Here is a 15,525-nt window from a genome sequence, read left to right as displayed (position 1 = left end):
TGCCAGTTAAGCCAAGGCACTCTACGGACCGTTAGGGAGTAACCCTATTTCAGAGATGTGAAAAAATGTGTGTCACAAAACAGATAAAATAGTAAGTAATTACATTTTACTTCAACTCCCATTTTTAATCTGAGCCACCTAGAAAGATCTCTGGTGGCCTCAGTCTCTGGTGGCAGCATATGAATAGTCAAATCAAGTTGGCCTGTGCTTTGGTCAAAAATCTCACGTGGGCCACTCCTGTGATTAGGCAGGTTCCATTCGGCTCATACAACTTGCTAAGCACAAGGACAATCAGTGGGTCACTTCTGGCCAATATCAGCTCTGGGGCTGTGGTCAGAAGAGTCTCACATCTGGTGGGCAAAGCAAAAGATCAATGGGAGCACTAAGAGAATACGCCTGCTGGTGTCACACTGCCCCTGAAGCAGTCTCCCTTCTGAGGAATGTGCTGGGTCACCATGATGTCCTCTCACACCTGAGCACCTGGGGAGGGAGGACACATTCTGCTTCTAGATTCCCCTTTCTCCAAGGAGGAAAGGCCTAAGCAGAGATCCGCCGAAACAAGAGTGAGGTGATCCTACCTGATTTCTCACTGTAAGCCACTGCTCCAGGACCCTGTGATAAATAAAATGGTTTTTAAAAAATTGCAAATGAACGACTACAGAATTACTGATAACAATTACAGCCTAATAAATACATAGCAACAAAAACCCCACAAAAAGCACTAAGTTTGAGGGGGAAGGGGAACGCGTGTTTGTTTAATCTGTGTACCTGACATACTTGAAATACTAAATGTCCCAGCAAACACTGACCCTACCCTACTTCCCTGAAGGCCAATGAACTTCTAATTCAGGGTGAGATGAAGGGTTGGAGATTAGCACATGAAAAGGTCCAAAGGTCACAAACCAAAATGACCCCAAACTCCCAGAGAGGCCTCCAATCTCCAAAGGTTTTCGGGGTTTCACTAGACAAAACAGGAGACATGGGCACATGAACCTCATCAGCTACACCTCCCCATCTACTAGTAAGAACCTACTTTCAATGGTTTATTTCAGGACACAAGCCTGAACATAGAATTTTCAGTTTAAACACATGAGGTGCCTTTTCTCTATTCTCTGATTTTCAGTCCTCTCCTATCTTCCCCAACTCATCCTGCAAAGGCAGAATTGCTGAATGAGTAGATAGAATCAAAACGATACCGAGATGACATTTTTTTAAAAATCACCCATCCTTGGGGCACCTGGGTGGCTCAGTGGGTTAAGTGTCTGACTCTTGATCTCAGCTCAGGTCTTGAACTCAGAGTCAGGAGTTCAAGCCCCGTTGAGCTCCGTTTGTCTAAAAAGCAAACAAACAAACAAACAAGCAAACCACGCCCATTCTCGTGTTGACTCTGTTGCTTACATTAGCACATTCTTGATTGCCCATCTCTCACATGGTGCAAGGTAAAAACTTTCATTGGGCTATTAAAACCAAAGAAGAATGCCAAGTAGAACTAAAGACCCCAGGATTCTGTTACAGGAAAAACTATTCATGTGCTGATCAAAGTTCATCATGTGTAGATACTTACACTTTCTACCTTGGAAAAGTCCATCCTCTAGGCCCCTGGGATCTTTAACCGTTTATACTCTGTTTTGTGTTTCCAAGCATAAACTTGTCATTCCCAAATATGGTTGCCTGCTTCTAGGAATGAATAGAAACGATGAAATAAGCATGGACTAGTTTCTCAGGGAATTTGGTAAAAATACACCATAGGAAGACTAAATATGATTTCTGATCTTGAGTAGTTTTTAATTTCATTGGTGAAGAAGCACACATTGTTTTTGCTGCTGTTGTTGCTGTTCGCCTTCTATCCTTCACAGAGAGGTTCCAGTTGAAACCTTCCCCGTAGTTCAGAGAAAGAAAAGAGCTATGTGGACAACAGCAGGGAAACCTTTATGGGAAGAGGCAAGGGCAGAGCCAGGCCTTGAAACATGGAGCAAGCTTTTACATATCTAGGAGAGGAGGATGAAACCAAGAGGTAGGATTGAGCACTGCACTCAAAAGAAAAAAAAATGAGGAAAAACCGGACTTACGAGTGCATGAAGACGCCTGAAGGGTATCTGAAGAAAGAAGAAATTGTGCTTGTGCCAGTGAAGAGTGTGTGTTACTAAGTTTGTGATAAATATCCTTGATCAAAGTACAAAGCGGAATGTCAGGGGCGCCTGGGTGACTCATTCAGATGAGCGGCTGGCTGACTCTTGGATTTTGGCTCAGGTCATGATCTCACAGTCGTGGGATTGAGCCCTGCCTTGGTCTCTGTGCTGGCAGGATGGAGCCTGCCTGGGATTCTCTCACTCTCTGCCCCTCACCCACTTGTGGTCTCTCTCAAAACAAGTAAGACTTAAAAAAAAGGGGGGGGGGATATTCTGGATAAAAATCAGAAACTCTCAAAAAATGTATCTTAAAAATTGTCCCTCTAATAGGGAGGAATTAAAGACTGGCAAGTTTTAGGAGAATGATGATGGCAATGCTTGAAGATACAGTTGCTCACCTTTGTTGCCCACATAGTTGCCTTCAGGCCTCTGAAATGATTTCTAATGCCTCTGTTGCAGAAAACTTTTGTTGCACTATCGACAGCAGTACGGCACTATCATTCTTTTATTGATTTATTGATTTACTGATTTATTTATGAGAGTGAGAGAGCGAGAGAGCATGAGCCAGGCGAGGGACAGAGAGAGAGAGGAAGACACAGAATCCGAAGCAGGCTCCAGGCTCTGAGCTGTCAGCACACAGCCCAACGTGGGGCTCAAACTTACAAACCATGAGAGCATGACCTGAGTGGAAGTTGGATGCTTAACCAACTGAGCCACCCAGGCGCCCCCCCCCCCCCCCAGAGCACTAATCATTCTTAAGAATCAGGAAAAGCAGCAAGTCCAATAGAATCCCAAAATGCAACGACAAGATACATTTCTGCCTTTAGAGGGCACTGCTGTTTTCACAAAAGAAGGATGGCTTCAGTGTCTGCTTGGCTATGGGCTTCCAGTGGGCTTTTGCTTTAGATGCTGTTGTACTTGTTTTTCCTTCAGATCTAGGGATTTTCCTTGAAGACCTAGGGATAGACTTGGCAGTGGGAGTGGGGTTCACTTAAGCCCAAAGAAATTAGAAACAAGGAACATATTGCCCCATTCAGTCTCTTCCAATTTAAAAACAACAGTAAGAACAAATGCCTTCCCGATTTTCCATCAGTGGTTCCTATTCTTTCTCTCCATGGGTAGTATGAAGGAGCTGACTCTCCTCTTGTCCATCTGCACGCTCAGCACACTGTAGTGTGGCTCTCCATCTCACCCCAGCACTGCTCCACATGGTTAATCTCAGCAGTCTATCTTTTGTTTTAATCTTTACTTGACGGTTCTCTATAGCATTTCATTCTTTGATTCCTGAAACTCTGCCTTCTTGGCTTCTCCTATGCCAACTTCCCTGGGTTCTTTTGTTACCTCTCACCTTGCCTTTACAGGCCTTTTGCCTGGATTCACTTCCATGGTCTACTCCTTAATTGAATGACCCAGAAATCTGTCTGACCGGTGCTTCTCAGCTCATTCGACCCACTCTCCAAGGGTGATCTCATCCACTCTCAAGGCTCCAACTCACCAGTCACAAATATGACTTCCATACCTATCTCTAGGCTATGCTTCTCCTGATCCTCAATTTTCAACTTCACCTGGATGTCCCATAGTCCCCTCACACACAGCCTCTGCAAAACTGGACCCATAATCTCTCCCTCCCTACTCCCTAACCCCTACTGTTCTCACCAGCCCCTCCAAAATCCACACATTATCTCCTGGATTCCACAGTACAGTAAGTGATATACCATTTTCCCACTCAAATCAGAAATCTAGAATCTTCTCCATTGTGCCATATTCAACCCATCACTGGGTCCTGACCACCTAAATTACTTTCACATTTGCCCCTACTCTCCTTGCCCACTGACAAAATTTCATTTCAGGGCCTCAGAGCCTGTTGCTTTGAGGCAATACATTCTTTTTAAAGATTGAAATGTAGGGGCTCCTGGGTGGCTCAGTCAGTTAAGCTTTAAGCATCCAACTCATGGTATCAGCTCAGGTCATGATCTCACAGTTCGTGAGTTCAAGCCCCACATCAAGCTCTGTGCTGTCAGCACAGAGCCTGCTTGCAATTCTCTCCCTCCTGTGCATGCGCGTGCACTCTCTCTCTCTCAAAATAAATAAATAACCTTAAAGAAAATAAAGATTGAAATGTATTCAAGTTTACATTTTATTGTTTGAGCAGGTATAATATTTACTGGTTCACATTTACAACAAATTTAAAAGTCTCCCTCCTGTACCCCTAAGCTTCCTTCCCAGATGCAATCAATGTTATTAGCTTGTCCTGGATCCTTTCAGAGGCATTTTTACACACAAGGTAGCATCTTTTACACACTCTTCTGCATTTTGCCTTTTTCATGTCATGTATCTTTGAGATCTTTCCATGTTACCACATAAAGGGTTTCTTCATTCTTTTTGCTGCTTTTTACATTCTATTGTATAGATGCACTATAAGCTATTAAACTTCTAGGTCTCCCTATTTATGGATAGTTAAGGAGTTCCCAATCTTCTGCTATTGTAATAAAGGCTGTAAAGAACAACTTTGTACTGAGGTCAATTGACACAGGTGTTAACTGATCAATGAGCATATACTTTTAAAAATATGGGTACTAAAAAACTTAAAATTACCTACACACCTCCTATCCTATTTCTATTGGTCGGCATTGACCCAGACACTTCCTCTGTCCCATCTCACCTCCTCCAAGACTAAGTGCCCCTCCCTCTGTGCTTCAGACCCAGGGATCCTAGTGCCTCAGATGCTCCCCACCCCTCACTCTTAAGATTCTGCTTCCAACTTACTCTTGGAGGCCTCCAAAAGATTTTGCTTCTTTATTCACAAGTCCACCTTCCTTTCCCAGCCCCTGAGGTCAGGGCCTCTGCTCTTATCTTTATTGCCTGGTACGCAGGACAGGACGTTACCCAGGTCGGTACTGTTAGCCAAATCGAGGCCTCAGGGTACAAAAGTCCCAAGGGCCACTCTAAAGGATAGAGTTGGAGGGAGAGAACTGCTGACATGTCATAATGCAGGTAAACAAATTCAAATTTTAAAAGAAATGTAGGTACGTTTTACCCGAATTCACAATGTGAATTACATTTTAGCCGCAAATAATAGTAACAACAAGAAGAGTTAATAAAAGGAATCATAAACACAGGAGAAACTTAGTTTGACGTAGAGCCCTGCGCGGTCCCCATCCTCACAAGGGGACGCAGGGCCCTGGGAACCCCCACCCCCACCTCGCCCGAGCCCGCAGGAGAGAAGCGGCAGCGCCCCCCCGACCCCAGGCCGGCGGCGGGTCAGGGGCTGGGGGACTTGGACCTACTCACCCGGCGGGCGGGCCACAGCAGGGAGGGCGGCCCAGAGAGGAGGGGGAACGACTCTGCAGAAACGGGGAGGGATTTCCGGAAAAGCGAAACTGAAACTTTGCGGCCCAGGGCGGCTGGGCGCGGCGCACTCGCGCCCGGGCCTAGACGCACCCCCGGAGCCCGACGACGCCGAGAGCCATGGCCTCGACCCTCCGTTCTCCGTCCCCGCTGCTGGTGCGGGTGTCCGAGTCCAGCCCCCGAACACGCTTGAAGCTGGGAATCTACTTCCAGAGCCAGAACTCTGGCGGCGGGGAGTGCACCGTCCAGCCCCTCGACCCCAGGGACCAGGTCACCTTCCAGGTGACGTTCATGGAAAGGGAAGGTGAGCAGCGGGCCGCTGCGGGTGCAAAGGGACCCGGCCCTGAGGGATTCCAAGCAGACCCAGGTCAAGGTGACGTAGGAGACAGAGGGCGGGAGAAAGCACAGCACCGGGTCGTGAGCTCGGGGTGAAGGTGCACACAGGAATTGTGTCTTTCCACAAAGGGTCAGCTTTATTCGGCATATATATATAGCAAAGTTGACCACAATTATAAAGCAGGTTCAGGATTCCACACTCAGTGACATTTCACCATGTGATTTAAACTTCACTTCCTACACAGCACACGGAACGGGACAGAAGACGAGCCACACAACAAAGTAACAGAAGGGTGTAGGAAGTTAACGAACCAAAGGTGAAATCAGTCTGTGAGCGCGCAGTTGAGATAAGGCCTCTCTCTCGTTGGGGTCAGCTCTCAGCACTTACTGCTTATTATTTTCAAGCGGTGAAGGATCTCAGCTCTCTTCGTAGATCAGTCGGGCAGGACCTTCCTCTGCAGCTGCCTTTTTTTAAGTGGTCCGACATAGAGAGGTCATGTCTGAAGAGTCTGACAGTTTGCTGCAAAAATCCCCTCCTGCTTTTTAAAGGGATTTAATTGGTCTTGGGCCCCTGCCGACCTCCTCTGCTTCTGCTTGTTATCAGTTCTGGGGTGTCAGCTGATGCTGGGCCCAGCGATGTCTCTTAGCTGCAGTACCTTTAACTACTTGTGTCATTGCTTGACCCAGGCCCCTGTTTGACATAAGAGACTCCGTTTTGCTTGCTACACACTGTCTGGTGGGGAGAGGAATGGTGGGGGAGGGCCTCTTGCTGCCCAAAGATGCAACCCAACAGGGAGACAAGAGCCCAGTAGTGCCCAGTTGGTTGGTGATCTGATCTGACCGCATTTTTTTTAATTAATCAATTAATTTATGAGAGAGACAGAGACAACATGAGCAGGAGAGGGGCAGAGGGAGGGGCAGAGGAAGGGGAGAGAGAGAATCCCAAGCAGGCTCCGTGCTGTCAGCACAGATCCCGATGTAGGGCTCGAACTCACAAAACCGTGAGATCATGACATGAGCCAAAACCAAGAGTCAGATGCTTAACCAAGTAAACCACCCAGGGGCCCCTGATCAGACTGCATTTTAAAGTTGATGCTTTCCAGTATCCTCATCCTGACTCAAATTTCTTAGCTCTGGGAAGAACACCTTTCCCTCCCCTAGATACCTGTAAACTCTTGTCATTTAGGAATTCTATTTTTGATTCTTGCTCTTTTCACTTAACTTTATATAATGAATATTATTCCATATCATTAAAATGGGAAGTTGGAGACATTTTCAGAAACGCGACTTTTAAAGAGTAGACTGTATTCCATTATCATGAGCTTTCATTTCTACAGCTGCCCCCGTTAGAGTTTGAATAGCTCCTGCACAGATGCCCTGTCATCAGTCCACCATTCCAGGATGCAGGGAGCAGCCTTCCTGGGAAGCTGCTGGGGCAGGGTACAGATGCGCGAATAAGAGGTTTATTTGAAGCCTTTCCCATGTGTATGTATGTGTTAAATGTTTCCATTGAAGCTAAAGAGAGAGTTTTGAAGAAAGAAAAGCATCAAATTATCATTGACAACAAACTTGTGACTGTTTTTCTGGAGCCCACTGAGAATCCAACAGAGAAGAATGCAAGACCCAGAACATCTTCGCTGGCACAGTCACAAGATGCTTCTGGTGAAAGGCATCCAAACAAAGAACATATTCCTAATGCCGTGGATTCCTGTGTCCAAAAGGTGAGGACTGAAAGAAGGAGGTGGGTATGTTCCTGCACCTTCTTCTCCATTCACCATATCTTTCATTATTGATCCAACCACCACTTGCTGAAGACTTACTTGGAGGCGGGTACTCTTTTAGGCCTTGGGGCATAGAAGTGAGCACAATAGACAAGGTCCCTGCTGGGTGGGGAGGTACATAGAAAGACAAGAAGCAAGTAAACAAGATAAGTAAAATAATTTCAGGCAGTGATATGTGCTATGAAGAAAATATAATAGGGTTTTGCCTTAGAGGGTGACAGGGCCAGGGTGAGGAAGGGGAAGGGAGTGGTGCTGCTTCTGACCAGAAGTCAGAGACAGTTTCTCTGAGGAGATGACGTTTGGCCTGAGACTTGAGTGATGAGAAGGAGCCAGCCATGCAGTCATTCAACCAATCAATATCAACTGCCTGCTGTGTGCCAGGCACTGTCACAGGATCTGGAGACCACTGTTGTAAATAAGATATCAGGAAAAAACCTCTCAAATGAGATAGTGTCTGAGTAGAGACATGAATGAAGTAAGGGAGCTAACTAAGTGAGGTAAGAATGTCTGAGGCAGAGGGAAGCACAAGTGCAAAGGCACTGAGACAGGAGCTTCTATCCTCAACCCCAAGGCTTCAAGGAGGGAGACAGGTGTGACTAAAAGGCAGTGGGCAAGGAAGAGAGTGACAGGAAAGGAATTTGGAGAAATAGCCAGAAGTCAGGTTTTGGGGGGATGAAGGTAGGGACTTTGGATTTTAACTTCAATATTAGGGGATTCATCTGATCAATCATTTTGAACCAGGGGAGTAGGGTGATCTGATTTACATTTCTTTTTTTTTTTTTTTAATTTTTTTTTAATTTTTTTTTCAACGTTTATTTATTTTTGGGACAGAGAGAGACAGAGCATGAACGGGGGAGGGGCAGAGAGAGAGGGAGACACAGAATCGGAAACAGGCTCCAGGCTCTGAGCCATCAGCCCAGAGCCCGACGCGGGGCTCGAACTCACGGACCGCGAGATCGTGACCTGGCTGAAGTCGGACGCCTAACCAACTGCGCCACCCAGGCGCCCCCTGATTTACATTTCTAAATGTAATGTAACGGTTGCTGTGTGGAGGACTGAGTGTCCTCAGAAGGGGCCAGAGCAGAGGCAGGAGGTGAGAGCCCAGTTAGGAGGGCTTGCAGCAGGCCGGGAGCAAGATGACAGTGGCTTGGAGTCTGGGTGGTCCTGATGGAGGTGTAAGAAGTGGCCGCATTCAGAGAAACATTTGAAAGAAGATCTGGAGGAAGGACGTTACATGTGGAGGAAATAGCACATGCAAAAACCTTGAGGGGAGCAGATCATAGAAATCTGGCTTTTCGATTACATTCAATTTGCCTCTGTCCTTTTTAGCTTAACTGCTGTTTTTTTGTCCTATATTAGAGCTTCTCAAAGGACAGGATTTAGAGGGCCCAGCAATACTGCATGCAGTTAGGTGTTTAATTTTTGTTTTTGTTTCTGTTTTTAAAAAGGAGGGGAATTGAAGAAGTGAAAAAACTGAATAGGAAAAAAAAGAATAGGAAAAAACATCCTTTTCAGATTTATGACTCCCTTCCAAGCTCACAGACTCTTGTGAGAACCACAGCTGCTGGCCCGAGAGCAGAAGTACCTTCCCTTCACTCCATTCCCCAATAGCGGAGAGAGTGGGAGGCTCTAGAATCCAGAATTCTTGTCCACGTCACTTGTTAAATACGCCTCGTGCCCAGGCTCTACAGTTACATCAGACTCTCTGGAGATGGACCTGGTCCTTGGCTTTTTTGTTTGTTTGTTTGTTTGTTTGTTTGTTTGTTTGTTTTTCTTTTGCTTTGTTTTCATTCCCCAGGTGATTCTAATGTGCAGACAGAGCTGAGAACCTCTGGGCTGTAGCATACGGCATCCTCCGCAAAAAGGGTTTGAAAGAAGTCACCCTCTCTGCTAAGGAAAGACATAATGGCTATTTGTCTGGTCTCTAGACACTGTCCTGACAGGAGACTGTTGAGCTGATGTCTGAGAGATTTTGTTTGTTCCTTTTAAAATTTCAGATCTTTCTTAGTGTCACAGCTGACCTGAACTGTGACCTCTTCTCTAAAGAGCAGAGGGAACACATAACCACCATCTGCCCCAACATCAAAAAGATGGAAGGGCACAATGGAATTGAGAAGGTGTGTGGTACCTTCGGAGATATTGAAAAAATACATAACTTCTTGAATAAGCAACTCCGGGAAAGGGGGCAGAAACATGAATCTTCCTCTTTGACAACAGAGAAGGAGCCAGTCCATCAGCACCAGAACGGCTGCCCTTATTCCCCTGAACCAAAAAACAGGGCAGAAGAAAAAAGTGGCCATTTTGAAATTCCCTTGCCTTTCTTTGAATACTTCCAATTAATCTATCCTGATAAAATGGACTCAATACAGAACAGATTTGGTGTAAAAATAATAACCCAGCAGAGTTCGAACATAGTCTATTTAGACTTCACCTCGAATCAACCAGGTGACCTCAGAGCAGCTCAGGAGTTTTTTGTCAGTGAATTTCAGAAAACTGTAGGACTTCTGGAGCAACAATGTGTTGCTTTCGCAGACAGTAAGCAGGCAAATAAAATCAAACAGGAATTGAATCATCGGTTTACAAAGCTCCTTATAAAGGAGAAAGGAGGAGAATTAACTCTCCTTGGGACCCAAGATGACATTTCAGCTGCCAGATATTTTTTTGCTCTGAAAGACTCTGAAAGTCTTGTCATGGGACCTGTGAAAATATCAACTCCCAGATGCATGATGAATGGAATTGAAGTTGATACTTTTCAGTATAAGCTTTTAGAAGCTGAAATACTCCAGGAGATACCAAAGATAGAAAAAAAGTATGACACTCAATGTAAGGTTTCAGGAAACACTGAGAAAACCTGCATCCTATTTGAACCTAAGGACAAGGAATTAGATCTGTCTGCCCATGCTTATGCAAGTTTCATTGATGTCTATCAACATGTGTCATGTCAGGTGATGAGAGAAGTTCTTTCGCTGAAACCTTTGGGCAAAGAGAGAATGCACTTACATGGGACCAAGTTTGCTGATGGCTTTAGGAAACAGCATCCTAATGTACACTTTGTACTGAATCAAGAGTCAATGACTTTGATTGGATTGCCAGATCACCTTGCAAAGGCAAAGCAGTGTATCTTTAAAAAAGTGGGGATGTCCCCATTAGCTGGAGACAAATGGAATGAGGACCATGAAACATCCATGGACATTGACAGTAATGATTCAAAAACAGCTTCACCCACATTCCAGCACTCTGCCGGTTCTGGGGCGTCAGGCATGGACAAGGAAGAGGACATATGTAGCATCTGCATGGACATGATTAGTAACAAAGAAGTGCTACCCAAGTGCAAGCACGAATTCTGCTCCCCTTGTATCAACAAAGCCATGTCCTATAAACCGGTCTGTCCTGTGTGCCAGACTTCCTATGGTATCCAGAAAGGCAATCAGCCAGAGGGAACCATGACTGTCACTGTCCTAGGAGACTCACTTCCAGGTTATGAATCCTGTGGCTCCATTGTGATTAATTATAACATGAAAGGAGGCATTCAAACAGTAAGTGTTTCTTGAGGTACATGGGTTTCTTTCCAGTATGTTAGAATTACAGAGCAAGAGACTGTTCTCTTGCCAATTACTGGATTTCCCAGGGTATTATTTTCATGCAAGGGCTTTAAATAGTGATAAAGGTAGCAATGTTTGCTTATAACTTAGGTATCTTTTGTGTCTATTAAGGCAGAGAAAGAGTGAGTGGTGATTATGTGTTAGAATGGTGCAAATCAGAAGATGAATAGTGTTTCCAGCATGAATGTAGGGAGAGAGGAGAAATATGAATTATTGGGAATATGCACAAACCTTTAATATTTTGTTTGTTTTTGATTTTCCTTATCTACAAGTGAGCATGTCTATCTGTAGAGTAAAATTTAGACATGGGAGTGTTTTCAGGTGATATTTTCTTGTCTTCATACAGGAAAAGCACCCAAACCCAGGAAAGGCATACTCTGGAGTACAACGAACAGCATACCTGCCCAATAATGAGGAAGGAATCGAAGTTTTGAGACTGCTTCGTAGGGCCTTTAACCAAAAGCTGATTTTTACGGTGGGGGAGTCTCGAGTATTAGGAATCTCAGATGTCATTACATGGAATGACATCCACCACAAAACATCCCGTTTTGGGGGCCCGCAAAAGTGAGAACCTTCTGAAACATAATGATTGCTAAATAGGATTTAGAGGTTATAAAATACGGCAATTTGAGGATGTGGCTATAAGGAGACTTTACAGCAGTGGGATTGGATACAATAAAGTCTTTTTTTGAAGTATAGTTGATATACAATGTTATATTAGTTTCAGGTGTGCAGCTGTTGATTCCACAATTGTGTACATTAGGTGGTGCTTACCACAAGTGTAGTTAGTTACTATCACCATACAAAGTTATTATATTCTGACTATATTACATATATATATTATATACATAATATAATGTATATTATATACATTATAGACGTAATATCTATAATATCCTGACTATATTCCCTGTATTTTTTTCATCCCTGTGACTTAGTTTATTTTACGATTGGAAGTTTGTACCTTTTAGTTCCTTTCACCTCTTTTGCCTATCTCCCCCAACCAGCAGCCTCCCTTACTCCAGCAACCACCAATTTGTTCTCTGTATTTGTGACACTGTTTCTGTGTGTGTGTGTGTGTGTGTGTGTGTGTGTTGTATTTTAGATACGACGTGTAAGTGAAGTCATATGGCGTATTTGTCTTTCTCTAACTTATTTCACCCAGCATAATCATCTCTAGGTCTATCTGTGTTGTTGCAAATGGCAAGATTTCATCCTTTTTTAAAAATTTTTTAATATTTATTTATTTTTGAGAGAGAGAGAGAGAGAGAGCTCAAGTGGGGGAGGGGCAAAGAGAGAGGGAGAGGATCAAAGAGGGCTGTGTGCTGACATAAGCAAGCCCGATGTGGGGCTTCAACTCACAAACTGTGAGATCATGACCTGAGCCAAAGCCAGGTGCTCAACCAACTGAGCCACCCAGGTGCCGCAGATTTCATCCTTTTTTATGGCTGAGTAATATTCTATTACATAGCTATAGAGTGTATATACATATAGATAGATATAGATACATATCACATATTCTTTGCCCATTTATCTATAGATACTTAGGTCACTTCCATATCTTGGCTATCATAAATAATGCTGCAATAAATATAGGGTGCATATATCTTTTCAAACTAATGTTTTTGTATTCTTTGGGTAAATACCCAGCAGTGGAATTACTGGATCATATGGTATTTCTATTTTTGACTTTTTGAGGAACCTCCATACTGTTTTCCATCATGCCTGCACTGGTTCACATTCCCACCTGTTGGGCTCCCTTTTTTGTACATCATTGTCAACACTTTGTTTCTTGTTTTTTTAGATACTAGTCATTCTGACAACTGTGAGGTGATATTTCACTGTGGTTTTGATTTGCATTTCCCTGATGATTAGTGATGTTAAGTGCCTTTTTGTGTGTCTGTTGGCCATCTATATATCTCTGGAAAAATGTGTATTCAGGTCCCCTGCCCATTTTTAAATCAGGTTATTTGTGTGGGTTTTTTGGTGTTGAATTGTAATAAGTTCTTTATGTATTTTGGATGTTAATCTCTTATCAGATTTATCATCTGCAAGTATCATCTCCCATTCAGTATTTTGCCTTTTTGTTTTATTGCAAAAACTTTATTTTGCTGTAATCCCAACAGTTCATTTTTGCTTTTGTTTCTCTTGCCTGAGCATATCCAGAAGAAAGTTGCTAAGACCAACGTCCAAGAGATTACTACCTATGTTTTCTTTCAGGAATTTTTTGGTTTCAAGTCTTATGTTTAGGTCTTTAATCCATTTTGAATTGATTTTGGGGTATGGTGTAAGAAAGTGGTCCAGTTTTATTCTTTTCCATATAGCTGTCCAGTTTCCTCATGGGTTCGAGCCCCGCATCGGGCTCTGTGCTGGCAGCTTGGGGCCTGGAGCCTACTTTGGATTCTGTGTGTGTGTGTGTGTGTGTGTGTGTGTGTGTGTGTCTGCCCCCCCCATCCACTCACACTCTATCCCTCTCTCAAAAATAAACATAAAAAAGAACTTTTAAAAAAAAGGAATGCATCCTGAGACTTTTGAAAATTTACCAAATTTGAAAATTCTCCTGTAGAAAATTATTATTCTCCATAAAAATATAGTATAGTATGACTTTAGGAAAGTGACTGCTTACCAATGAGCTGAAAATGAAAACATCTTGTTGGAAGGCAGATCCTGGGCAGACAGCTAGGCTCACTTACCAGCTAAATGACTCACCTCTACACACTTACAAGTGATTATAAGTCATCTGTCTTTAAGATTGTTTTCATGTTTGCAACACTGAATGTTAATGCCAGGAATCTACTGTACAGATTTCTTAAGACCATTTGTGAAGAAGCTAAAGGGCTTTTTCCTTCTGCAGGTTTGGCTACCCTGATCCTGGTTATTTGAAACGTGTTAAACAAGAGCTGAAAGATAAAGGAATTGAGTAAGAAAACTGCTGGAAGGATGTCTTGAGCCAAGCTTTCAAAAGACACAGTTGAAGAAACATCTTTAAATTTTTTTTCATCTCAAGAAGTGGTCTGTTTAGAAGTAAGAATCTACTAGTCTGTCATTTCTGGAGTGTTACTTTTTATGGAAGATAAAAGTTCCAGGGGCGCCTGGGCGGCTCAGTTGGTTGAGCATCCAACTTCTGCTCAGGTTGTGATCTCACAGTTCATGAGCTCCAGCCCCACACTGGGCTCTCTGTTGTCAGCATGGAGCCCACTTCAGATCCTCTCCACCCCACCCCTGTCCCTCCCCTGTACTTTCTTTCTCTCTCAAAAATAAACATTAAAAAAATTAAAAATTAAAGAAAGCTCCAAAATCAATGTGATTTTGCTGCAGAGGTGTTGTGCCTCATTCTTGTGTCTTCTTTGGGGAGTAGGGAGTGGAGTACTGGGGGTCTGAAATAATCTGTGTTCTTCAGTTGAAATAGTAGCTGTCAATTGATCCTCTTTCTACTGCTGTCTCTGACATAGCCTTTTGGGGTTTTTTTGTTTTCTCTTTACCCTAAAAGTAAAATCCTAGTATGAGTGGCAGAGGAAAGTGCTTTGGTTATGGAAAATTAGAGACACACATTTTCTTCCCTCCCTCATGGCCAAAAAAGTGGCCAGAAGCAGAGATTGGGCAACAAAGGAATAAGTCTATTATTTTTCACAGTACAGAGCCTGGTATGCAGTTGGTGCCTCATTAATGCTTTGCTGCCTGACTCAGGTTACTAATAACCCAGCAGAGGGTTATATGCTCCCTGAATCTTTGACAGAGGCAGGAGTAAGGAAGCCATATCTGGAGACCTTACTACTGATGTGGAAAACTGAGTTTCTTTACTCCAGAACACTTAACCTCTAAACTCTGAACTCTGACCGGTCCTCTAACTTGGTCCTTGTTCCTTCCTGAGTTTAATAATCTGCCATATGGGGTGCATTTGTCCTGTCGTACTAATGCTACACGTTTCTGAACATTTTTTCCTCTGGATATCACTATACTTTTTAAGTATACCCTGCTTCCGGATAAATAACCTTTCCTTAGTTTCCACAGACTATCATTTTCTCAGTTATGTAGCCCCCATAATAGTTTTTCATTCTTTTACTAAGTCCCACCAAGTCCTGTTTTCTTCCTTAAAATCTCTCTCCCTGGTACTATCTCTGGACAGAGACAAAGCAAGTTGAGCTTGCTATTAATATATGACATGTCAAAATGCACTTTTATTTTATTTTTTTTCAACGTTTATTTATTTTTGGGACAGAGAGAGACAGAGCATGAACGGGGGAGGGGCAGAGAGAGAGGGAGACACAGAATCGGAAACAGGCTCCAGGCTCCGAGCCATCAGCCCAGAGCCTGACGCGGGGCTCGAAC

At 43.6% G+C, this 15,525-nt stretch overlaps 2 protein-coding genes across 5 annotated transcripts in view; one reads left to right on the top strand and one right to left on the bottom strand.

Annotated features, from left to right (window-relative positions):
* PARP9 (poly(ADP-ribose) polymerase family member 9) overlaps positions 1-5,506 on the bottom strand; it is a 36,241-nt gene extending 30,735 nt beyond the window's left edge. The window contains exons 1-4 of one of the 3 annotated variants that reach the window (XM_030330394.2): positions 5,421-5,481; positions 4,896-5,074; positions 1,565-1,677; positions 579-612 (exon numbers count right to left, since the gene is read on the bottom strand). In XM_030330394.2, the coding sequence (XP_030186254.1) occupies positions 579-612; positions 1,565-1,588 (58 nt within the window). In that variant the 5' untranslated portion in view covers positions 1,589-1,677; positions 4,896-5,074; positions 5,421-5,481. Of the gene's footprint in view, positions 1-578; positions 613-1,564; positions 1,678-4,895; positions 5,075-5,420 lie in introns of all 3 variants that reach the window. The other 2 variants (XM_030330393.1, XM_030330395.1) reach the window with 2 other exon arrangements.
* Positions 5,507-5,510: 4 nt separating this feature from the next.
* Positions 5,511-14,242, top strand: DTX3L (deltex E3 ubiquitin ligase 3L). Of its 2 annotated transcripts, none has more exons than XM_030330396.2 (5): positions 5,511-5,781; positions 7,329-7,534; positions 9,592-11,130; positions 11,543-11,760; positions 14,051-14,242. In XM_030330396.2, exons 1-5 carry the CDS (start codon positions 5,598-5,600, stop codon positions 14,118-14,120), a joined length of 2,217 nt encoding a protein of 738 aa, XP_030186256.1. In that variant the 5' UTR covers positions 5,511-5,597; the 3' UTR covers positions 14,121-14,242. The 2 variants fall into 2 exon arrangements, with proteins under 2 accessions (XP_030186256.1, XP_032450638.1); XM_032594747.1 differs by having other exon boundaries at positions 5,513-5,781; positions 9,393-11,130.
* Positions 14,243-15,525: the final 1,283 nt, after the last annotated feature.

Source organism: Lynx canadensis, chromosome C2 (assembly GCF_007474595.2).
Source record: "Lynx canadensis isolate LIC74 chromosome C2, mLynCan4.pri.v2, whole genome shotgun sequence".
NCBI lineage: Eukaryota > Metazoa > Chordata > Mammalia > Carnivora > Felidae > Lynx > Lynx canadensis.
The sequence above is the reverse complement of the archived record's forward strand: the minus strand, read 5'-3'. Positions and strand labels throughout refer to the sequence as shown.

Bases quoted from the DNA above. Each gene is read 5' to 3' on its own strand.
- DTX3L (XM_030330396.2), top strand. From the start codon at position 5,598: ATGGCCTCGACCCTCCGTTCTCCGTCCCCGCTGCTGGTGCGGGTGTCC. The intron at 5,782-7,328 runs GTGAGCAGCGGG...TTTCCATTGAAG, and splicing joins GACGTTCATGGAAAGGGAAG to CTAAAGAGAGAGTTTTGAAG. The intron at 7,535-9,591 runs GTGAGGACTGAA...TTAAAATTTCAG, and splicing joins TGGATTCCTGTGTCCAAAAG to ATCTTTCTTAGTGTCACAGC.